We start from the raw sequence: 26,567 nt of genomic DNA, 5'->3' as shown, positions 1-26,567 counted from the left end.
AAAAAAGATGGGTGAATGATGGACACTGTTTGCTTTGTGAAATGAAAGCCATTCTTTAAAAGCAGTGCAGGGACTTAGCTGAGCTTTACACACCTGGCTGGCATCACAGGTTTGCACACTACAGAAGTCCTGCCTGAACAAGCTGCCTGCTGTCAGCCTCTCTACTTCATTTTTACACAAGTAAGACACCACTCTTCTAATGAATACAAGGGGATTGAGGGAGAGTCAAAAACAACAAAGGCAATAGAAAGCGTAATTTTGGATCAAACCACGCTAAAATGATATAATCATTGATATAAGAAATGATGTAAGAAAGTTAGCCATACTTAAATAAAAAAGTATAGGCTGATGATCAAGGTGGATGTATGAGAAGCTGTTTGATCCTGCTGAGTATAGAAAATGAAGACAAAAACTTTTTTACAGGTTTGGTTACAGACTACATGATATCAAAGCAATTATGGCCCAATTGAGAAACCTAGCTACAGTTTGGGCATGAAAACCCAGTCTGTAGCCGTGTTGTGCAAATCTTTTGCCATAATGGACGAAAACTGATGACTCATCTGTGAAAACCCCCCACTCACCTGCGTACAGTCACAGAGTGCATAGGCTGTACACCTACTGGTTAGCTAATTCCTGCTGTGAGGCTTCGAATGAAGCACTTTCACTGTTGCCATCTTGCTGTTTGGAGACGTGAGATGTGACAAGCAAGGCATGGATCCAACTAGGAAGTCAAGGGGCATTGGAAACTTGCTGGTTAGTAACTTAGCAATCACACATGCCCTACATTGCAGTCTCTCTGGTCACTAATAGAGACATAATTTAAAGATTACCTCATAGCATCACCAAGAAAGTGTTTATTTGGTCAAAGATAAAAGAAACAGATCCAGAAAAACAGAACGTTTTCCTATAAAAAAAAATCTTTACAATTGGAAGTGTTTTGTGCTCGCCATTAAAAAAAAGGGTCACAAATATGAATGATTTGGAAGGCAGCACACAGTCTGATATGTCTGTAAGTCACAAAAAGACAAGACTTTGCGATATTGTGAAGCCTGAGCCGACATAAATGTGTTTCTGGAATACAGTCTGTGCTGATCAGACCGAAATCATGATCATGATGCAGTCACTAAGGCATCAACCTGTTTGGCTTAACGGCCAATTAAGCAATCCCTGAGGAATTCCCAAAAAGAAAAACATCCTTCCCTCCTCCTCCCCCTTTCTATCTCTCTGCAGTTTTTTATTTTCTTTTTGCCTCCCTCGCCCTTACCCAGCGACATACAGAGGAACCTGCCAACTAACCCAACAGTCAGGGATAATAAAGGACACTCATTGCGAACCACCAACACCCCTCCACTCCCCTCTCTTCTTCTGCTTGACCTCTGACCTTATCTGTGGAGTGGCTGAGACGAGTGGAGGGAATGGAATTCTCGGTGTCCGTTTGACATCAGCTCAATAAAGGGAGGAATAGTCCGGGCAGGTAAATGTACAACTACGGCTCTGTGCATCTCGCATACCAATCTGCTCCGCCGAAGGATAAACTCTGGTCAAAGTTAATGCTTCCAACACCGCTGAATTCAAACTACCGTGTATCAAATTGCTTTGCGTGTTTAACATGTTATTCATCAAAGAAAGAATCAACACTAGAGGGGGCATTTTCCCTATCTATAAACAAACATAAACCCAGTTTTGGATTAATATCTAACATGGATTAACATGTACCAGTAAGAGGTTCCATATAAGGGACAGACAGTTCAGCATCAAAACCAAAGACATAACATGACAACTCTCTTAACCACCTTTTTAATAGGGGTGGGGGGAAAAATCGATACTGTGTAGTATCGTGATATTTTGTTTGCTAATAATGTATCGATACAGAGACAGCACAAATCGATATTTTGTTACAAAAAAAGTTTTTGTGGACTGGAACTCTGACTTCAGAGCATGTTGATCAGCTCCTTTTTCTGAACAAGAATCCTGACATTCCTTCACTGTCCAAATGTGTTTAACTTGTTTTTTGGCAGCAATAAACATGACAGTTTACTTATTTTAATTTAAGACATGTTTTATTTTAATTAAGTTTAAAACTTTTTTATTTAATGTAAAATTATATTTTGTTTTAATTTACTTTCAAATTCTTCAGTTGCTGAAGGGGCTGCATAGTTTTCATAAATTGCATAGTTCAGAATAGCTATAATTGTACCAGATGGTTGCATTCAGTTAAGTTGGACTAGACTGTAATACAAACCGTTCAGTTTGTCAACAATAAAACTGACTGAAATGAGAGAGACTGAGTGTGAGACTTTGATATTAGATAAAATGAATATTGATAAAGTTTACCTTTATGTACAGAATCTGAATATCGCAAAATATTTTTAAAAATTGCAATAATATCGTATCGTGCGTTAAGTATCGTGATAATATCGTATCGTGGGATATATGGTGATTCCCACCTCTACTTTTTAATGCCTTGTACCACAGCTTATGTGCTTCAAAGAAAACCAAACTCTTTCCTGTGCAAAGATTTGTCCATTTTTACGGTTTGCCTCTCCAAAATGTGAGATGGACACATGTTGTGTCTGTTTCATGTTTTGCCATGATATAGGGTTGCCCTGTTACCATTAACCAATGTCCTTCTATAACAGGGGTAATCAATTAATTATCCCAAGGGACCACATGAGAAACTGGGACTGCTGTTTAGTCTAGTCGAATTGGCTTATAAAGGGAAAAGACTAATATTAAGCACAACTTAGTTCAGCTTATTGGAGAGATCCTCCACAACGGTGTCAATTTCAGCTCTGACCTGGTCTTACATATATATTTGAGCCCAGTTTTAAACTAAACTAAACTGTGTAAACTTTTTCATATAGTTACAAATAAGAGAATCTTGTGATCCAAACAGTATTTTAAGTCCTTGAATGATAGCAGATTCAACATAAACAGGGAAACCAAATGCCCATACTAATGGTTAAACACTGAGAGTGCACAGCTAAAGTTATTGCTGACGCATAAACAATGACCTACATGGTAAGAAAAAGAGTGGTGGGAAGGCTTGTTAAGGTAAGAGGAGACGTAGCATTGGTTTACTTTGAGTTAGAAAGTAACTCAAGTAAGTATTTTTTTGCCTTTTATTTTCCTTCATCTCTTGAAGTTGTACCAGCTGACTTCACCTTTTTACATACCTCCTGTGTTTTTGAGAATCCATCTTTGTCACATAAAATCTTAGCTTTTGGGCAAAGTCTAAGATGGATGTAACCTGGAGTGGATTCCAGTTAACACATAAAGATCAGACAAAGTTCATCTTAAACAGCAACTTGGTGGCTCATCAGAATAAGGCTGATTTAAAAGGTATTTTCAGACCAATACCATCAAAAGACCAACAGTTTCACCCCCAAAGCCATTTCTTCTTAGATTGTGAGTCAGCTGCCCAGAAAGATGATTCGACTTTGAGAGCCTTGACTGACCTCATCAATTCCAAAGACTCATTACTCTTATGATTGACTGACATTATCTCCATATCACCAGCTGAGGTCTACATCAGTCCATCAGTATTTCTCAAAATTGTAGGAGAGGTCAGGCTTAAACAGACCCTCTTAGTAGTGACATGTCTTGGCCTCATTTTTCCCTCTGTTTTGAGGTCATCCAACTTTTCTTCAGTCATTTGAGGCATTTATTATCTTGCATTATCTTTACTTTTATTTTTGGTGTAATCTTTCTCAGGCCATGGCTTGAGCAAAAGCGGCTGGGCAAGAATTATCCCATTCCAAAGTTAAAGTTCAACCATAGTTTAAAAATAATGAGGGGGGACCTGTTTTGTCTTTTCTCTTCTACTCTCTCATGTAGATACCATCACAATGGTGGATGCTCAAGTGGACCTTCATAGTCACCAACTGAACTGGGTAGCATTACAGTTAGGATACATTATAGCTACATGCTAAATAACCATAGTTTATGGTGAAACTTCCAACTGCTGGACTGATAAATCCAAATGCCTTCTCCTCCTGGATTCAGCTAGAAAATCTCTAGTTTGTCTCTCACCTGTCCGGACAGCAGGTGAATCTGTGGTCACATCCTGCTGCACCGAGCTGACTAACCTGCAAATCCATCAGTCATCTCTCCTCTTATCAGCTACAACCCAGAGAAAACACACTTCCAAGTCAGTAAACAGATTAAACTTTAAGGTCACTGAAGGTCACCAAAAGAGGCTGTTTACCTTTATCACATAGCGTGATGATGATCCCACTTGTGCTCTTGACTCTCCTCTCCTGCTAGCTAATTCCTCAATGTAACATTATGACTTCTGCCCTTTTAACAGTGACCCTTGTGCAGTATTACCACACAGTGTGCCTGCTGGCACTCAGTCACCTCTTACCTCCAGCAGCCCCCATGACCCCTCACAGCTTTTCGGAGTGATCCAAGAATTAGGTTTCTCCAATGGACTGATTTATAGGTATTGTAGTCTTTTGGAAAGAATTAACCTGTGTATTTGTGACCACCTTCTCACAGGAAAAAAATACACAAAGCCTAATGAAACACTGGACTATCCCAGACGCAACATGATGAATGAAAGAATCTTTGATCATGGCCAAATCAACCAAAAAACTAACTAACCAAAGCCAAACACATGGAGATAAACCATGCCAAACAAAACTAGACTTTTAGTATTTCAACAAACAACCAACTATCTAATCAAGATGAAGTAGCAGAAGCTTGTTTGCATCAGGCTCATCACAGGAGAGGAAGTAGCGTGGAAACAACAGTCTGCTCAGAGTTATAGATGATGAAGCAGACTACATGGAAAAGGATAGAAATAAAGATGAACAAACTTTGGGCTGTCCCAGGCAAAAGACGACCAACTTGATGGAATCGTGGTGATATCTTTGGTCATGAAACCAAAATGGTGGTTCCATTCTGCTATCACCTACATCTACATCAACAACACCTCACATCGGGAAAAAACATAAACAGACTAGATGGAAGTTCAACAAGCAAAATATAAAGTTGATTTAAGTGGCAGCAGAAACCTTTTTGTGCTGTGCAGAGAATAATGCAAAATGAAAGCTCTAACTGTGGACTGTGGCTTAAGCTTTAACTGTTGTCACACGACAGTCTGCATATATTATTTTACTTAAACTGTCAAACACAGCTGGAATGTGACTTAAAGGTTTTGTGACTCATGTGTGATTTTACAAGTGTTTTTTCTGTTTGAAGGAGATCCTCGTGAGACAAAACAACTTTCAGACTAAACAAATAGAGAGACCTCTGGCACACGACAGCTTTAAAAGATGGATGAGTTCCCACTAACTATGACTACATATATGGGGTTAAATTTTAAATGATAGCTATGAGTCACTGTTCTTCTAGAAGAAACTCCATAAGCCAAGCAGGCTCAAAGTGAACGTGTCATCCTCTCTTTTTAAGTACATTTTTGGCACGATACACCAAAGTTGCTTTGAAGATGAGAGCTGACTGAGTTTTAAGCATGTTGTATTAACATCCTTAACACATTTTATAATATACTTGTTTTATGATATCACTAATATATTGTTGGAGCTATTCTATCTGTACACATCAGGTCTCTGCATGATCAAATTTGATTGAAAATTATAATAAAACCAAAAATTCTCACCGGTTAAAACTAAATTAAGATTTAATTGATGAGTTTCTTTTGTTTTGCTTGCTTTTGAGTTGCTTTTGGAGGCTGAACAAATAGTGGTGGACTATAGGTTTGGCAGCTAGGATACCACATTTCATGTCCTGTAATGGCTCAGTCACACTAGAATAAAAATAAGACGGCAAACTTCTTGCAACTAGGTAAAACTGGTGGTTGCCCACTGACTGCATTCAATTTTTTTGCTGCTGAAAACCGAAACCCAATAGCTGTGGTGACCAACAAAAATATTTGGTATTTTTGACAAAGTTTGCCATATCATTATAAACACATTGCATCTCATTGCCAACGTGAGTCCATTCAGTCACAAACTGATAGAAGACTGACTCCGCCTTATTGCCATCTTGACGCACCAAAGTTGCTTTGAAGATGGTAACTGCGAGTGGTGACAGACCTGGTTACTATCCTGTCACAATAATTTTGGTTTTGAAGCAGTAGCCAATGAATCTTTTACCTTGTCTGACTATAGTGTTAGGGAGTTTCATTCACTGGATGATTCCGTTTAAAAACTACTTGGCTAGATTTAGGCAATAATAGTAGCAGTAGTATTTCAACTGAGAGTTGTAAGGATATGTATATGTTCTAGTATAAAACAGGTGATTGTGGCAAAAATATTGTGCTTATTCTAACCTTCTGCTCTCCAAAAGTTACAGGATTACTTTTATTGTTCCATCATTCAGACCTTGGTTGGTCGCTCTTATTCAGGTTAAACTGTCCAAAGTATGGGAAAAAAAAGAAAAAAATATAGGAGAGAGAATGTGAGATGAGGGGAGAAGAGAAGAAGAAGTTGAAGTAGAAGAAAGACGAGGTGCAGACAGGTGTGTGACCTCTTCGAGGGGCTGTAGGGCAGCAGGAGTGGGAGGTATAGGCTGAAACGGAGGGGTGAGGGGTGGTAGTAGCTATGGCGATGACATGGAATGCGCATGTTGCCCATGGCAATGGTTCATTAGCTATTAGGTCTCACAGACTGACGAGTCCCAAGCCCAGACCTGTCCCCGCTGTGTGTCACAATGGACTAAAAGTTATCTGGTGAGATGCACTGATGAACGAAAACATGTGAGACTCTCTTACACCAACCTGTTGGTAGTCATTCAGTTACATTTTATCACCCTCGATTATTTAAGGAAAGTATGTGCTTGTCATAATTTCAAAAAGACAAGAGCTGCAATAATTAATCGATGCACTGCTTGGTCTATAAAACGTTTAATAACCCTCGTTGAAAAAGCAACAGTGGGAAGGAAAAACTCCCTTTTAACAGGAAGAAACACTGTGGAAGAGAGCCAGTGATTCAAGCAACATTACTAAATGATCTAAATGAATATATTGTTGAGATTTTTTTTTTAAAGCGTCAGTTCATTCTTAACCAAGCTGAGCAAGGACACGTTCACAAGGTCAGTGTGTACACGAGGAGCTTTTTTAGCTTAGGCAGAGGTTGTTTTGAAGTACACAGCTAATAAGCTTATACTGTGTACAAAATATTTCAAATACCTCGTCATTCCACTTGCACAGGCTGGAAGGTTACTCTATGTACATTATTGGTGCCACTGTTTGAAAGAGCTCCTGTCGTGAATAAGACAAATATGAAGACAAAGACGTGAACAGAAACAGGAATCTGCAAACCTTCAGTTCACCTCAAGTATACAAAAGGACTGAAATTTACACTCGATAAGGTTTTTTCGAGCCCGGGCTGTAAAATCTGGGTCCTTACAGGCTTTTCCCCCCCATGCTAACCTCACTCCTCACACTCATGCTGCTACAGGCCTGTAAAATTATCAGAAGACTTATGTCAGTCAAATTTTGTATCACTTCATCTTCTGCCCTACGGAAACAAAGAAAGGCACCATTTCTTTTAAGTGTGTTTGCACCTGCAGGTTCGGGTATGGCTTATCGAACTCGTGTGTCGACCTCAATATCACTTCAAGACCTTTATGTTCAAACAGCAGGCTGCAAGTCATAAACCTTTAAGCGATGTCAAACAGCTAATTCGGCTGGAAAGATTTAAAACAGGCTCTGCTTGGAGAGTCGATGAGATCATGGAAGGCAGAAAGTGTATTAACTAATAGATGAAGCATGTATGGTGTGCTACTGAGTGGAAGTGATGTTATCTTCCTTCCCTGCTATAATCTTTGATCATGGTAGTAATGCAAATATATAGGGAGTAGATAAAGCTTTGTGAACTGTCCAAATCAATATCAATCATATGTTCATGGAAATATGCTGAAGCAAATTATTACATGTTGTTGCTGTTTGAAGTGTACATATACACAGCATGCTGTGCAGCACGTTACTGTTGGCTCACAGAATATAACCACAGAGGATGTTCGCGCAGGTGGTTTTATCAGATATATTTACAGTGTTAAAGTTGAGTAAATGGACCGGTACTTGGACGACAGCGAGTTAGTCCCATTTGAGGCCCAAACATTTGTAACTTATTAACCAAAGTGACCTGATGGCTGTTTTACACCAGATTTTTTGCTGACTTTGCTATATTTTGGACAAAAACAGAGCATGAGTCAGAAACTGTTGTTGCTTTAATAGAGTCAATCATGACTGATTTAAGTCAAATTAATTCACTGTCTGATGAAGTCATGGTCGACAGATTTTTAGCCATTTGTTTCATATTTGTAGACCAACGTGCAACACCTTTATAACAGAAACAGAACTTGTACGAGTTAATAGTGTCTTTGTGTCCCCTCTGTCACATGCGCCCACTCACTTTCTCACTCACCGCTCAGAAATAATGAACTCCTCGCTCACGCCCTTTCACTGGGCACACACACGGACACGCAGATGAAGCTAGGCCAGTGAGTGAGTTGCTATTTTAGGAACAAGCCGGCTAAATAAATATGAGTGGCAACTGCGCTGTGTTGACAAACACACCCCAGCTTTAGGAAGCTTACGACCACCTCAGCACCACAGACGAGGGATATTTTAAAATGTTCAAATGTAAATTGAGATCATAAATGATCACAGTTATCAGCTGTTGTCTCCCCCCGACCCCTTACCTCCCCTCATTAGTGACTGTTTGGGGCCATAGCGGGTAACAGGGAACTGAGCCAGAGGACTAGCGGAGGCCCATCACCCCATAATAAGTGCAGTTAAAGCTAATAGTTTAAAACTCAGGGTTGAAGCCAAAGCCAACAGTGCCAGTCAGCGCCCACTTGTGTGAAAGTCCTGAAAATCTTCATTAAATGGATAAACTGATGTTTTTAGGTAAGAAAGACACACGAGGAGCAGCTTTGCAAAACTAGGTTTGGTTTAAGGCTATTTATTACTGCGATAAAATGTATTTTATTAGTCATGTTGTCACAATAGTACACTATAATTTTTGTTTATGTTGTCAGTAGAAATTCTTTGAACTAGAAACAGAAACTAGGTCCTTTGTTGCATGCGACTTTCAGCTTTACACCTGCCAAAAGCTGTCTTACACTTCCTCACAGTCATGCAGTCAGGTATGAGTAAGCACATGAGAAACTGGGTCGGGGTTTGCAAGTGTAGACGGAGTCCTTGCCGACAGTAGGTCAGGTTTTGGGGCGCGTGCCAGAGAACGCAGTGACCCAGTCCCTGAAAATATCCTCTCCAAGGACTTCAACCGCAGCAGAGACTGGCTTGTAAACAACTCTAGAAGATACGCTCATGAAAAACCTGAACCATGATGAGGTCTCTGAATTTTCATGCGTTGCTAGAAAACGTTAAAGGCTGACAGTAGATGAAGACTGATAAACTGAAAGAATTTACAAGACAAGTTACTTGATATAGCTCATATTTCAAGAAAACCACACTTAGCTGCAAAAAAGTAAAGAGGGGTTGCTGCACAGATGATGAACAGTGCTGATTGGGTTCAACTGCCGGGCATGGATGGTAACTTCATTTTCATCTACAAAGCACAGTAAATTACACCTGAGTCATGTGGTATTTCCCCCTCTGGATAGGCCTAAGAGACAAATTGGGAAGTCTTTCTAATTTATGGTGGCTCACAAAACCCCGCCGGTTGACAAAGGTTACTGAGTGAGCCCATCCTTCACTTCTTTTCACCACCACGCTAGGACCTTAAACCCCACAGAGTGCCGATTGATGTGACATTTAATAGAAAAAAACACATAAAAATTAATTACAGATGCAGTTAAGTAAGAATTACAATACATTTCACTGTTTGATTGCCGCAAAGCAGTGGCTGACAGATTTAAGCTGTGATTTTAAGGTGTGCTTAGTGTAACTGTCATAATGTTGATGCTCCATGTAGTCATTTCCTGTTTTATTTTGAAATTTCTGCATCTTACTCTTAAGTTCATTGGATTTCAAGCCTCTGTTCTGTTTCCCATGTTTGAGTTAAGCATGTGACCTGGGTAATAAACTGTTAATCTATCCTATAATTAAACCACTTACTTTCGTTTTCCTGGCCTACATCAAACAAAAATGGGAGTAATGTTTGTTATGTAGCAAGTTCAAAGAGAAAAGCACAGATAGCGTTTTAGCAGAGTTACAAATGTAGGGAACTGTGAGAGCAAATCATGTCTAGGGAAAGAGAGCAATGCATGATCTCTAAAAGTGAGTTCACTAGTCAATTTATTCTGCAGGCAACATGACAGAGCAGGAACTGTGGTCAGACATGAAGTCAGCTCCATAAAACAAGTATTATATCTGCAAGTTACTGCCTTCATTGAAGTGTCTGACTGACATACAGCAATAAGCTGTGGCACTTCCCTGCCTGCAGGCGGTGTTTTCCTCAAAGCAAAGCAGTGGCATCATTAACTTTGGAAGCTGCCTCCAGTGAAGTCATAACAAAAGAGGGAACCAAGAGAAAGGGAGACAGGGAAGCGTAACGGGTGAAATTAAAAAAAAGGAAGAAGAAAGACAAAGGTCGGGGCAGTCCACCAAAGTTGTGACATTCATAGGAAGTAGAGGAAAAGAAGAAAGGCGGGAGCAGAAGCGGGTGGGGCTGAGGTGGTTACCTGGATGCCTGGATTACCTGGCTGGCACAAAGGAGGGAGTGAAGGATGAGTGTGAGACAAAGAGGTGGAAAAACAAGAGCGGAAGTATTTGTAATTACAGGGACAGCCTGAGTCTGAGGCGGTAATAGCACACAATGCGTGACACATCTGATGTGCGAATGATAGTGTTCCTGTCATAGTGGGGCTGTCGCCAGGTTTACCTCGCCGCAGTTACAATAACCAAGGAGTATACAAGGGATAGGAAGGGAAAAATTCTGGAATTGATTCTGGAAGGAAAAAACGTTGTTTTCATTCATGAACTTCATGCATCTTCACAATAAATTAACAAAAATATGAAGAATTTATGAGATATGACACTAAAGTTTAGAATAAAAATAGAGTATTTTATAGGGAAAAACTTCCTGGTCATAGTGTAAATGTGTCTTTTATTTACCATAATGTTTGTGTTCCTATAATAAAGAATTTATTTCAGCTTCACAAACGCACATTTGTTGCTTTAAGGGGTTGCTTTCTCCATCTGTGATAAAAACGCTTCAAAAGCTGCAAAACAACAAGAAAACAATGACTGAAAATGCTGTCTGCATTTATAATTCCTCCTTTTAGCGATTTGATAAACTTCATTTGAGCTGGCAAATTAACTTAAAGCAAAGAAAGACAAACAGGACTGCTTCAGTTGAGCTTTCCCTCTTTAAACCAGCAGTTAACACCAACCTGCTAAAGGTAAAGTTAAACAGGATATTAGAGCTGTGCACACATTTGTTTTGGTTCAGTTTACATTAGCTGCCAGCCAGATACATCACCCTAAACAAAACCAGCAACCTGCACCATTACTACTCACAACAGCAGCATTACTGTGGACTCCAGTGGGTAAATAATGAGTCGATTAAAGAACATTAGCAGTAATGACAAAGCCTCTCTTCACACACACACACACACACACACACACACACACACACACACACACACACACACACACACACACACACACACACACACACACACACACACACACACACACACACACACACACCTTGTCTCCACAGGGGCATTTTCCAGACCACCACCACAGTATACTGACAAACAAAAGAAGATGTGTTTCTCCTGCACAGGCATGCATCAGTATGCCAAAGTAAAGGTGTCGTGGGGGGAAAAACTGAGCATCAAGGTAAAGGAAACTGAAAGTCTACAGAGGATGGGAGGTTAAATTGCTATAGTTTCTGCTTTACAGTTTTTTACAGACGCTAGGACACATTTCTCAATACTTAGGTCACGTTTGCAAAACTCCTCACACAGTGAGCACAACAGAAGTCTATGTGGGCTAAACTGAGGACCAGTTATCATTGTTTTGGCACAAAATGCATTCAATGACTACATCTCTCAAATTTCATGAATTATCTTCTCACTCAGACACAACAACTGCCAAAAATCTTTGTACGGACAGGACATTTTGCATGTGCTTACATACTGTTTTCAAAACTGTTAAACTTATGGCCAAAACAATAACACAATGCAAAACTTAAAAAGACAGCAAAATGCAACAGCAATATTTTATTGAAACATATTTTAAATCTAAAAATGCAGTTTAACCAGCCACAGCTTATTCTCATTGTAGATGAACATCTACACAGGTGTTGCTCCTTCAATTTTTCAACTCCTTCAATTCTGGCATGCCAGAAGATTCTTTCCTAGGTGTATTGCCCTAGATGACATAAGATGTGATGTGGATGAGAACCTGTGGCCAAATGGAGGAGACGGAGTAGAATAGCATTACTATTGTATGTGTATCAGTGGATGGTGTGTATACAAATTCTTGTATTTTGGGATTACTTAGTGCAAAAAAATAAAAATACATAAACAAATATTAACAAATTCTGCATGATTTCTGATTCATTCCAGTAACATATATTGAAATTATAAACAGAGATGTGTCCTTGTTTTACACAAGAAAACACTGTGTAATGCTACATGTTGTTAGTGTTTTTTAGGTCATTGTTTTGTGGGTGACAAAGTGTGTTTGTCGGCTGTCAACCTTTGCTAGTGTTCTGGAAGAATGAGTTTATTTGAGACCTGAATAAAGTGTTTTGGTAGTTGTAGTGCATTTTGAATGTGAAATGAACTGCTTTGCCAAGCTGACGGTCAGTTAGGAGGGTTGTGTGAAGTGTTTTGCAGAAGTGACCTAAGTATTGGGAAATGTGTCCTAGCGTCTGTAAAAAACTGTAAAATCAATAAAAAGGAAGCCACAAAACAAAAAAGTGGAAAGTATCGGCCACAGTTTTAGCTATGTCTATGATACAAATGCGGTATAGTCCACAATAAAGAGGTGAAATGTCAGCCAGTACAACATGCAAGGTTTAAGGGTTTCCTTCACTACAGTTTTTCTAAAATGTTAAAACACAAAAGCCAATCCTGTAACCCAAATGACCAGTAGTCTAAACACATTTACTAAATGTAGCCACCATATTCCAGTACCATAAACACATGTCACATGAAGACACAATTCACAAAACACAACCCTCTGTACTCATAAATCTAAACACATTTTTCCTTGCTAAAACACATGTTGCAAAACAACTCTGCTCATATTCTCAAATGAAAGCCCATGTGATGCAAAATGCTTGCCACAGTCACGAATCTTTGAACACAGGGAACACACCTGGCGTCAGTCACTACACACAAAGACTCAAAATTGAAGACACCTGTTGCTAATGATGTGACCCCACCTATAAAAGCATAGTTTGGTGAAGATGCCAAACAATCACAATGGATGAAGGCATTCGAGCGTGCGGAAGGAGAAGAGCTGCAGGCCAAAGAGGAAGAGGGGTTGAGATCAGAGGAGGAAGAGGTGAAGGCCTAAGAAGAAGAGGAGTTCGGAGTAGAGGAGGAAGAGAAGGAGGCCAACAAGAGAGAGGAGAAGGTCCAGGTGGGAGAAGAAGACAACCTCGCACCATCATAACAGATGATATGCGAGCAACAGTAATTGATCATGTCATTGTCCATGGCATGGCTGAAGCGGGACGAAGAGTACATCCAAACCTGAGTAGGTTCACCGTGGCCACCATTATCAAGGCATTTAGACAACACAACAGGTATAGTACGCTATTGCTTTCTTTGTCACACTACAGTTTTACAGGCCTGTGAAAGTGGTCTGTTACTTTACATGTAGTTTTACATATAAATCAGTCAATTGACAACACATGTTTCTTTCTTTAGAGCTGAAAGAATGCCACATAGAGGTGGGAGGGTTGCCATATTCACAGCGGCACAAGAAACCCTCATTGCAGATATGGTCCGTGAGAACAGCTGCATTAGACTCCGAGAGATCAGAGACAAAGTCATTGCAGATAATGTAAACTTTGAGAACATTGATGCTGTCAGCGTGTCCACAATAGACCGAGTTCTCCGGCGCCAACAGATGAGGATGAAACAGGTCTACAGGGTTCCCTTTGAGCGCAACTCTGCGCGACACATAGAACAATGTTACGAGTATGTGCAAGTACGTATACATCCATGTCCACAGTTAGTGGACATACTGTGTTGCTTAGTGGCCTACATTACTTCTGGACAATACTGTGCTACCTGATTGACCATTCTGAACACCTGTACGCTTTTCCATGTTCACAGAGGATAATGCAGTTGGACGCGATGGCCAGACCCCATGAGTACCTCTTCCTGGATGAGGCTGGCTTCAACCTCCAGAAACGAAGGCGAAGAGGCCGTAACATCATTGGCCAAAGAGCCATCACTGAGGTTCCTGGCCAACGGGGGGGTAATATTACTCTTTGTGCAGCTATGGGTATGGAGGGGCTTGTCCACCGGCATGCTGTCCTTGGGTCTTACAACACCCAACGTCTCCTCACCTTCCTAGAGGAGCTAAAAGACATCCTCCTGGACCATCAACAACACCATCCTAGGCTAGCACATCACATGTATGTGATCATTTGGGACAACGTCCGCTTCCACAAAACACACCAAATCAGAGAGTGGTTCACCACCAACAGTGACCACTTTTTAAACGTCTGTCTGCCACCCTACTCCCCTTTCCTGAACCCTATAGAGGAGTTCTTCTCATCATGGAGATGGAAGGTGTATGACAGACAGCCATACACAAGAGAGAACCTCGTACGGGCAATGGAGCTGGCCTGTGCTGACATCCCAGTGGAGGCCTTCCAGGGCGTTTTTCCCGCGGTGCCTAGCAAGGGACAATATAGCCTGTGATGTGGCCCAATGCAGCTCGGCGACATGATGCCGCACAGTGACTGTGTGTAATACTGTAAAAAGACCGTGTAGACAATAAAAAAGACTTCACACCCTGATCATGTTTCCGAGAGTACTGTTGTGTGCGATAGATTCTGTTTTTGCATTGAGTTGTGTTACAGTAGTGTACGTACATGCAGGATGTTTTTATAGATTTATAGTCTTCATGTGAAACTCACAAATCTAAATGCCTAATCCTCTGCAGGGTTCTATGACGATCCGTTACTGTACAGTTTATAAAAATATGCATTGGCAGTTATGAACCAAAGAACCTTCTCACAAATTGAGCATTGTGTTTTCAATTGTTTTGCTGTAGTGTGTAATGCTGTGTATAGTGTTTACAGTTTTGACAGCTTCGAGCTGCTCTCTTGGTGTGGGAGTTTGAGTTTTGCAGTGGGAAGGTGTGGTTGTGTTTATGTAGCTTTAGAGAAGGGTGTTGTGTTTGGACATTGGGGGACCTGGTGGTAACGTTTGTGACATGTGTTTTAGCATTTGAGAAAAACTGTAATATGATGATTTTATATAGAAAGTTGCTTATAGTTTGGCCTATAAGCAACTCATAGATCATTATGAGATCATTATGTCTTAATGTTGGTCATTCTTTTTAACAACAGGGGTGAACATTTGGTCACGATTTGATCATAATTTAAAAAATAAACTACTATTGTGATGCATTTTAGTTCACTCTTAGCTCTTTAAATATTACAGCTGTCAACAGAGTAGCATTCTTTAAATAGCCTGACAGCAGTTGTAGATTAGAAAAAGAAATGCTAGACTAAGTTTTTTTTTAATTGGAATTTAAGCTTCTTACGGCTAAAATGCTAACAATGTCGCCTCTATTTACACATCCTGAATTCTTGGAGTATTATTAGCATTTATTTGCAATAGATATATCAAGTATTTACTCCTCTTTTAGCTCGGAGACTCCTCCGACTCCTTAAAGAAATGCGTGGTTCATTTACCTGCTAAATCATTCATTTTACCTGTTAGCTGTTATCTTTTTATGCTAAATGAAGAGGTTTTGCCAAGCTAATCTTAAAGCTAATGCTAGCTTGAAGAGGGATGACAAGACTGGTGTGAGGAAACTACAAGATTAAGACAGTAAAAGGCTCAGATATACAAAGCGAGGTGATGAAGCTCTTAGTTTTCCTCCATCACTTTATCCATCCATCCATCCATCGTTTTTTGGTTGTTTTTTTGTTTGCTACTATTCAGCGTCGGGGTTCCAAGAATAGAGGTCCAGTTCTCCCTCTTCCCAGCCACCTCCTTCAGCTCATTCATCAGGATACTGAGGTTTTCCCAAGCCCAACGTAAGAGACATTCTGCCTCAGGGTTTCCTCTCGGTAGGACCCAAACTACCTCAATTGGCTCTTTTCCATGTGGACAAGTAGTAGCTCTACTCTGAGACTTTCCCAAATGGCCAGGTTCTTTACCCTGTGCTCCTGTTTGAAGCAACCGTTCAAATTAAGCTAATTTAAGACACTTCTATCTGCAGCCTCGTTCTTTTGGTCACCAGAGCTAGTGGCCGTAGACATGGACAGGAACATAGACTGGCAGGTAAATTGAAAGCTCCACTTTCATGCTCAGCTCTCTTTTCAGCATATTGGTATAGCATTCGGATTGGTGCGTCACTGTCGTAGTCGCACCAATCCGTTTGCCAATCTACCCATAATCATGAACGAGACCTCAGATACTTATACTCCTCCACTTGGGACATCAACTTGTCTGGCATCAACTGGAGAGGGCACTCAGCCAATTTCTGCCAGAGAACCACAATTTATTAAAAATAATGAAATACCACAAACTAACATAGGTGGGGGAATATGTTGTTTCAGGATAAAAGAAGATACCATCAAACAAGCTAAGACATCATCACACACCCCACACCCCTTTCCTTCCCCACTCCTTTCTTTTCTTTATATCACTATATGCTCTAGCTGTATCTGCAGTGAATTTGCTCATCTTCCTTTCATGAAAGGCAAAAAACCAAAGGACAAAGTGCAATAAACAAATCTGGAGAGAGTGGGCGGAGGAATGTTAAGCTGTCGCTGCAGCCACAAACCCCCGCTGCCTTTGTTGTGCTCAGACGAACTCTGACCTCTGAGTTTACCGCGGCCAATCGTGGGACAACCTGACAGCATGTGCTTGATCAAAAGAAAATGAGGCAGACCTGATATGTGAAAGTAGCTGTGCCAAGAATTGGCAAATGGAGGGGAATGTTGCCATAACTGCCATAACATGAGTTCAACCGTGACGCTAAAACCAACAGTTGACAGACAAAAACACAGTCGTTCCAGTTTGCGCCAGTAGTGAACGGGTTCAATATTGGCAAATCCCAGCGGCAGGTCTGATAACGATCTTCACACCTTCTGTAACACATAAAAGACAAACTTTCAATCATCTTTATCAACTGTCCTGAACACGATCTGCACCCAATAAAAGATGTTTCATGGCTTCTAACCATAGCTTTTAAACTGTTTTAAGAAAACATAATATTCACAATGTTCACTTTCACAGCAATGAAATCAAACATGGATCAATGCAAAAACATGACAATCAGGGCTTTTAGCTGGATTGCATAACAGAAACAGTGTTACAAAATCTCTGTTAAATAAGGATTCAAAGAAGAAAAAGACCTGGTGTCTGACAGTGTTGACATTATTTCCAGCAAAAAAAAACTTCTTCCAACTCAAGTTTCTATTAATTTTCAATTAATCCATCCAACTGAACCATTTATTTTTCTGCATAGATGCAAGTGGATCTATGCTGGGTCCCTCACTGTAGACTACCAAGTAAAATAAAGTATCTTATTGTACCTTTAGGGAAACAACAGCTTGTCAGCGGGCCTGTACACTCAAGGGTAATGTTACTGCACCCTTGAGAGGTATTACTTCTTTGTAGTCCAGTGTGGTTTGTACCTTCATTCTTGAACTCTCAATGACATGACTATACGCTTATGTATAAGTACATTTTACTCATTATACTATGTCATTACGTTTGGATTATACTTTTTGCCTCAGCAAGTCCGCTTTGATTCAAAGTCCATCATCAGACGGTTAGTGCAGATGTCTTCACGCTTGCCTGTTATTGGTAATTACTTGGTCTTTTGCACCTACAGAAACCAGAGCAATGATAGGTTCAGATCCTGAAGTTTGAACAGTGCTAACGTCTCCAGCATATTTGCCCATAACCACCACTACTGAAGCCGAAACAGAACGTATTAAAACCTTAAAATCTACAAGTTAAATCAAGAGATTTGGCTGTATATAGACTGTCTCGTGATAATTTACCATTCCATAATATTTTCTGTACAGGAGTAACACAAACATAGTTCCCCAAAGATGAAACATGCTTCTTGTTTCATTATGTGCCATTATTAGGAATCAACATAACCAGTTCCTGGCAGAAACTTTCCAGTTCAGTGTTTCTGAATTATAACATAATAAGGCGAAGGCGATGAGAGAAGCAAATGAAGAAGATCAATCAAACCTGAAAATATAAATTATACAGCTTTTCATCTGATTGATTTGATCAGGCCAATATAACTGAAGGTAATCTGAAGGTAAACCAACTTAGACGTAGAGAATGCAATGGACAGTTTCTCAGCATATACATTACCACTGTGCTCTGCTACCACTCAGCGCAATTATTTTATGTGAAGTTTCATTCAGACCTTCTCTGTCTGGTTTTTGACTCTTGGCTCTCCCATCACATGAGATTAGAAATGTGTGTACATGGTACCTGTAACATCATGAGAAGCCAGCATTTCCTTTTACATAATTAGATGAGGGTATTTCCCGGTAACAAAAAAAAAAAGGCTCAGGGTGTCTTTCATCCCACCTGCAGTGGACCTAAGCGGATGTGAATGATTTTATGGGGAAACATGCACCAGTGCTTGCAAGCACCACACAGGTAGTAGAGTCTTATCAGTGGGTGTGGGAGAGGAATGGTCTAGGCTTTTCTACAACATATTAAAGCTGCTATGTTTGGTTTAGTGTTCCTAAGGTACTTAGTTACCTATTTTAAGTAAACCTGAGGGGGGGGGGGGGGGGGGGGGGGGGGATTCCAGCTTTGAAGTCATAAGCAGAAACCAGAAAAATGGCATGAGTGAGTAAAAACTGATTTAACAAAAAAAGGAATGGCAGGCCGTCATGAAGAAGATGAGAGAGTTAAAATAGCAGAGACAGAAGAGGCGTCTGCCTGAGAGAACTGAGAGAGCGCAGCACGACCCGGTCACATCAAACGTCACGCTCCAGATTGACCAGGTGGCTCTTTATCACATTTCAAAACAACAACAGAACTTTTTCATAAACTTGACTAATCTCATCCTGTCCCAAGCCTTCTTCCCATGAGGAAACTACACTATGGTCTCGATCGTTCCCACTGCCACTTGTGGCACGTATAAACTAAAACCCATATGCAACCCCTGAAGTATTTCAACCTGAGGAAAAGTCCTAAATCATTTTAATTAGATCGAACAGCTTTCATTTCACTACATTTTCCCAGTATGGCTGTATGCCACCATCTTTGTTTTCTGTCTTAAATACAGCAACGTTTTTAACAGGTTCCCCTTAATTATGATTTGTCGACATAAGGCTGATTTAAGAATTTACTGTATGAGGAAAATCTGTCATAATCTGCACCCTGTCCTCTTTCTTACATAATTCACATAGGTTATACAACAGGTCCTTGAAAAGTGAGAATTATACAGTATGACCTCACCGTGACATTGAACTCGACAAAAAAATTCTTGCTTAAGCCCTGAAGGCACATTTTTAAAACCTTCTAACTGAATAAATTATCAGGGAAGAAAGTGTGGACGTTTCTGTAACATATAGCCATAACTCCTGTTAACCCAAACAGATGACTCATTAATCAATTAATTGCTTGATCCTAAAGTATAAGAAAATGGTGAAAAATTGCCATTTACATTTCTCTGAGCAAAATGTTGTATCTCCTTTATTTGAGCAAGAGCCAAAAACTCAGAAGAATCTTCATACTTTTAATTTGAAATTGACTAAATTTATCCGCCAATTATCATAATAACTGTTTTGATAAACTGAACAACCTAAATGCATCTAAATAATGATTAAACAGGAGAGCACTACTTTAGTAATCAACCACACTTTAGCTTTTTTTAAAGAAAGAATGAAAAAAGGCAAAGGTTGTGGGGAACTACTATTCACACCACAAATCAACTGGTAATGGATTGCTTGACTTATGGAAACAGAGAGGGCAAAAAGTGATAGGAAAACTGGGTGTGGAGGGGGGTAATGATTGGGTGAAGAAAGGCGAGGAGGAGGGCAGGAGGGAAAGAAAAAAGGAGGTGGGGGGGAGGACTGTTGTGTTGTGTAGGGTCTAGAACCCACAAATCAAGCAGTGATTGGTCCCTTCACTCAGCGTCTCTGGAATGTTCCACTCTAGCACCTGCAGGGAGCGGGAAACAAGTCCTGCCAAGCACTGCAGGAATTCAAGGGGGGAGGGAGGGAGGGTAGAGGAGGTGGCTATTTTCTGCATCAGCTGGTAATCAGATTAAAATTAATTATAAAATATGGAAAGTAAATATCTGATAAAATAGGGCAAACTATCTGATTAGACTAAATAATACGGCGACACTGAGTACTCGTAGATGTAAGAGTGAGTGGTCAAGTGGCAGGCAAAGATTCTTTGGGTTTATTTGACAGAAGTCAGTGCATTTTCCTGTTATTCCAGATCATTTCATGAGCACAAACCTTATACTTCTGCAACTGCAACCAGAACTCACAAAAGTTATTAACAAATCCTAATTTATCGACATTATAAATTGGAACCTATGGAACTGGATTCGACCAAATGACAAAAACGTTGTTTAATTTTTCGTGTGTGGGTGTCGGCGTTGGGTTTTTGTTTGAGAATGATGAGCTTTTTTCGGAGAAAAAAAATCTGAATTCTGAGTTTGAATCGGAATATGATTTAAGTTAAAAATTTAGAAACAAAAGTCGTAATTCTGAGAGAAAACACTGTAATTTTCAAGTTTTCGTCCAGAATTCTGAAATTTAAATAAAAATTCTGGAGGACAGTAAGAACAATGAGGAGTCAGACTTCTGACTTTTCTCAAAATTCAGAAAAAAAACTTCACGACCCAAAAATGCTTTTACTCAGAATTCTTCAGTAAGTAAAACGTTTTCTTTCAAGCATGACTCAGATCACCAAAGTCAAAAATGTTCTTTATGCCAGAATAAATACATAAAATTGTAAATTTAACAACACCTAAGAGTTTCATCATCTCATCTGTCAGCAGGCTGAGACTCAGTGGTCCATACAAATGTGCTCAGCTGGGTCAAAACAAATCTAAAGAGTTGATTTCTCGATGATTTCCAAATCACTTGCTCTAGTTTTTCTGGACTCCCTGCTTTCAGTCCCATCATAACGCCTCCCCTCTCCTCACCATTCTTCCTCACTCCTGTGGGATGTTTCCCTTGTGCCAACAGTAGCGTCAGTTCTTACAAACCAGAAACCATGCAGAAGCTCCAACAGAAGGTCCTTCTCTCTCTATGTGTTCACTAAGTGGTAAAATAATTTATACATACACCAACCAGTCTACTTAAACTACATAAGCTAGCAAACCAAAACCAATGTTACAACTCAAGCCGCTACCAGACGTACTTCTTTTGACTGACAGCATAACGGACAGGTGTAGACACCGTGACCAATCACCCATTGGTTAGTGAAGTGTCCTTTTGAAGCCTCGAGCTGAGTGTGCCTCAAAAACATGTCAGAATGTGTGACAACAGCTAAAATCCCCCTTAAGTTTAACTTTAGGTGGCTAAAGCATAATTATGGTTAACATCGGCCGTGCCTGAAATAATTCACTCATGACTTCATTTGCAAAATATTTAAAATTTCAGACAGGATTCATTTTCTTGGCACTGTTGGTTTTATCATTGCAGACACACAGTGATAAGTCAGATAAGTAAATGAATGCCGACATGAACTTTTGTCATAAATACTATACCAAGTTAACGACACCTTTAAGTGCACTATAGGTTAAAGCAACACTTGCTAAAAGTTTGGACAGCACTTCAAAATGGCCAACTCACTATATGGTGAGTAGGATCACACAGAAGCTGTAGCCTTGTTTGTATTCTACCTTGATGCGAATCTTGTGTTGCATCAAATCCTTTGCACTTGTTATTTTTCCTTTCAGAATATCTACTGCTACTATATTATACAACTACAACATGCTAACTTATACTAGTACTACATATGCCCAGATAAGATTCCAAATAACTAAGAGTTGGGCTTCTGCAAGTAATGCATTCACCCTAAACTTGGGCTATCTTCTCGCTCTGTGCCATTGAGAAATAAACAAGTGTTTGCTTTTATCTGATGACGCTGACATCACCTGACAAACACCTTCCTGCACTCAGTGGTGCAGAGACAGGAATGAACTTCATATTTTAATTCATCCCAAAACAAACTTTAGCACGCACTACCACAGCGGTAGACTTAGCTACCATGGTTATGAAAGGCAAGACCACCCAATGAAGTCATCTGTCACTCACTCAGTCACCAACTCACACACACACACATACACAACACAAAACAACAGGGAGGCGGGAAGTGGGTGGAGGAGTCAATTCAAAGTCAGTGCAGCTCCATCAGCTGATTCCTGTTGGGATACAGGAGGCTTTCTGCCGCTGAATCACTTTAATGTCAGTCGGTCTTTGCTGAAGCACAACCTGAGCGGCATTTCCTGCGACTCCCTCAGCTGGGAGAGCTCAAGATCAAACTGCATGTAATTACTGCGTTATAGCACTTTTTTCCTTTTTTACTTCGTCCTTCTACTAAAGACAGTGAGCAAACCTTTAGAGGCCAGCCTGATCCTCTCCAGCATGACAAAGTCAAACACATTTTAAATGCTCCTGCCCAGCGATATCTACACAATGATCTGATATTTTGTCAGTTGTGGAGACTATGTGCTGTATTTTCAATGGCTTCCCCAGAGAAAAGACCAATTTTGACCTCTGACATCATCAAACAACGCCGCTGCTCTTTCTTATTCTAATTTTTATTGTAATGGTTTCGGCACTTCATTCACAGCTTAATCAGCTTCTTTACAGATGACTGGTGTGAACCTGAGTAAACTATCATTTCCACTTCTGTTCATTTGATTGTTTGCTTTTCCACCAATGTCAAGAAGATGGAATTAAGGAATGCAAGACCCCAACTTCTCATTTACTCCTGTAGGACATACAGCCCTGTATCCAGCTTTAGACCAACGAATTTCTAAGGATTTCCAACTGGTTTTTAACAGGTTTATGCAGCTGTGAGATAAGAAAATTATCTCACCTTATGAAGGATACAACAACGAAACAGCTATTCTGACGTCTATAAGCTCTTCACCTGTCTTTGAACTTTTAGCCCCCACAACATTTCCACCACACACCAGATAAACATAACTGTATGGATAAGTGCACACCATAATCTAATTTTAAAACAGTAAACGAACGCAGTAGAGATGCAGTCCTAAATACTGCACAATACTGAACACAAAAATAATTATACTAGAAGTATTTTTAAGACGTTTGTAACTTTAGGTATTTTACAGGAGATACAAATCAAATTTTAAATAGTGCATAACTTAGTAGAGTAACAAAAAAACCTTTACATCGTACGTTGTAGGTATGCTGTAGTTTTAGGGGTGCGGGCCATACCATGTAGTGGATTAACCTTGGGTTTGTTTTTTTTTACACTTTTATTATGCATTAAATAGGTGTGCACCATGGATGTTTGACAGGGCGTGGAACGATGTGTTATAAGATCACTTGGGCCCAAAGCCTGCAGTTTTTGCTGTTTAATTTTTCTTGTAAGCAGAAAAGAGAGAGAGCTGTCCTCATCACATTTTTATATTTAATATAAGAGGACAACTGAATAGTAAAGCATTAATGATGCACAGAAATTTAATGCATAAGTAAATGTAAAAAGGCAAGGTTAAAAGATTAGAAAATACCCCCCCCCCCCCCCACACACACACACACACACACACACACACACACACTGCAGTTTCAGATAAAATGCACTTCAGCTATTTATTTGTACTATTTGTATTTATATGTTATATTTCTATTGTATACATTAACCGGCATCTGTTGGTGGACAGCAAAGAAAGAATTTCATTGCACAAAGAAAAGCCTTTTCTCTTGTGACACGTGACAATAAACACTTTGAATCTTTGAATCTTGAATATAATTTTCCATTCTCCTCTAGAGGAATTGCACCCTATTTTGCGAACCTTATTATAAAGTGCAACTGAAATGATTAATAAACAGAAACAAAGTGGGCCTGAAGTACCAAAGCCCTCCACTATTTTCAATCCCCTCTGCAGAACCTCATCAAGTGAGCAGAAAGGTGTGGCTTGGAAAGGCACGCAGGGCTGATATCCTCCTAATTCTTAATATTCATCAGCGGGGCGGGCTTTGAATTGCAAATAACTGCGAGCGGGCCCACTCAAATATGAACTGGGGTTTTTTTTTCGATGCAAAAATGTGGACTCCAGCTCAAAGCTTAAAAAAGGGACCCACATACCGTGCAGTGTCTGGCACAAACGGTGCAACAAGCTCGTCTGCAAATGTTATTTACTTTAAATGACAATAACAAATAGCACTGAAAGACTGACTCTATTTAATAAATACAGTTTTTTAGAGAAAATATAATAGAAATGTATAAAAGTATCACCATATGCCTCAGGCAGAGGCCATGCACAGCATTGATGACCTGCGTGTCGGCGATGTATGACAGTAACTTTGTAACACTGTAAGTCAAGCAGCTATCACACTTGTTTTTAACGAGACACCAAGAACCCCATTTTGGTCACAGCTCAGCTGCTCTTTCACGAAACACAGCTCCATCTAAATCGGGTGTTTAAGAGTTTCATCTGCGCTAAATAAACCAAGCGGGGATCCTCTCCACCTGAGGAAGTGGCACAGTAAACGAAAGGGACTTACTCCGAGTGCAGACCTCGCCGCGAAGGTCAGCGCGATCACACAAATCCTGCAAAACAAAAATAAGTCTTTTAGTTATTTCCCTCCGAACTTATTAGTCGACAGGTACAGCAGCGGCAGAGGCAGCCTGCAAAGCCGAAAATTAACTTTGCAGAAATACGTTTACAGAGCCGTTTTAAAAAGAAATCAAAAAATAAACCCTTACAGGACTTTCATATTGATCCGACTGGCGGAAGGCGGGGACCACAGGTAGAGCTCGATCCCCTTATCTTCACCAAAAAGGCACCGCTTCAAACGCGCTCATCGACGGCTTCAAAAAAACCCTGTCATCTACCGGAGACAGAGAGAGAGAAGCAGTCCTACTGACCCCGATTTTAACACATAAAGCTCCAAGCATTAACAGCCAGCCAGCGTTGAAATCACACGTTTTGTTGGCGATTTCTTTCATAAAAATCAGAGCTTGTCCAACTCACCCAAGTTTCAGCGGTGCAGTCGCTGCTGCGCACTTCGTACTGGTGCGCTTCAACTCAGCAGCCTCAGCGAAGAGGAGGGGCCAGCACATGCCTCCATGCCTCTGACTGCCACCGAGGTACCCCCACATACCAAGTACGGTTCGGACCAGCAAAGGAGGCACAGCGGTGTAAAGCAAGTCTGCAGTCCAGGTTTTAATCAGTGAAAAAGCAACAACATACAGAAGTTCTTTCAGAGACTACAAAGACTTTTATTCCACATAAAAACAAAACCCCACCGTTGTTAGCGCTCAGGTGGTTACTGAAGTTTAAAATGACCTTAGGACACTTTATGCAAAATTAGTCCCCAAAGAATCAACATGATGGATCTTAAAATTCATAACTGTGTTTTCATACCATTCACCCAAACACCCTCCTTATGATACATTTAAAAACTTTAACCGCAGATCAGTGTTAGGGATCACGTGTACTTTGCCCTGATCTCTGCTAATGCATAAAACTTCTTGAATTAAGCAGAGTACTCTTTAAGCTTTGCAACACCGTGTTCTCCCTAGAGGGGCTATAAAATCCTTTATTACAGTGCATTATCTTAAATTTTTGTGTCTTGTGTTTCTGGCATAGACTTTTCTGCAGCTTGTTTAGCACCACAGGATCCTAACTAGGTCCTCTTCAGTTTTGGACTTGCTATATAGTTTTTATTCATATGTTTATTTTCTACTGTCCCAATTTCAATCCTAACCATAAACCCAGTAGAGCTTTCAAAGTTTTTAGAAAGTTACACAACGTATTTCATGTTTTAAGATGAGAAAATGTTAAGTCCAACTTGTGATTAGATGACTTTTAAATAATACAAAAATGCAAGAATCACTTCAACTGTGATGCTTTAAAAATTCACAATAAAATCCTCCCAAAAAGTGCACCTTTAAATTATTCCACTGCAGGTCTTGATTCTGGTTTCTTTCACTCCAGTGATTGTAACATAGATAGTGTAATATTGCAAAGGTTGGATGCTGAGATGATTGCTTACTGTGATTATGTGTGCTTATCAGTCCCAGTGTGGGCACATACAGTTTGATCACACAGTAACTTCAGCAGCATGTGTTCATATAGTTCATGCAACAGTCTTTATGCTTCACACCACATTTAGAGGAAGGCGCGTGTGAAACGAGACAACAGGTACGTTTTTATAGGACGGAGGTTTTATTCTGTACTATTCTACTAGCAGCTTTCCTTCGTTGGGAGA

The 26,567-nt window shown here is 40.1% G+C and overlaps 1 protein-coding gene across 4 annotated transcripts in view; it reads right to left on the bottom strand.

Moving 5' to 3' along the window:
• The window catches only part of col4a6 (collagen, type IV, alpha 6), a 149,813-nt gene extending 124,339 nt beyond the window's left edge, over positions 1-25,474 (bottom strand). For all 4 annotated transcript variants that reach the window (XM_080893883.1, XM_080893882.1, XM_080893885.1 and 1 more), the window contains exons 1-3: positions 25,328-25,474; positions 25,060-25,184; positions 24,858-24,903 (exon numbers count right to left, since the gene is read on the bottom strand). In XM_080893883.1, the coding sequence (XP_080750009.1) occupies positions 24,858-24,903; positions 25,060-25,070 (57 nt within the window). In that variant the 5' untranslated portion in view covers positions 25,071-25,184; positions 25,328-25,474. The remainder of the gene's footprint in view (positions 1-24,857; positions 24,904-25,059; positions 25,185-25,327) is intronic.
• Positions 25,475-26,567: the final 1,093 nt, after the last annotated feature.

The sequence above is a fragment of the Rhamphochromis sp. 'chilingali' genome (genome assembly GCF_963969265.1).
Source record: "Rhamphochromis sp. 'chilingali' genome assembly, chromosome: 1".
Classification (NCBI taxonomy): Eukaryota; Metazoa; Chordata; class Actinopteri; order Cichliformes; family Cichlidae; genus Rhamphochromis; species Rhamphochromis sp. 'chilingali'.
This window is presented reverse-complemented; position numbering and strand designations above follow the sequence as displayed.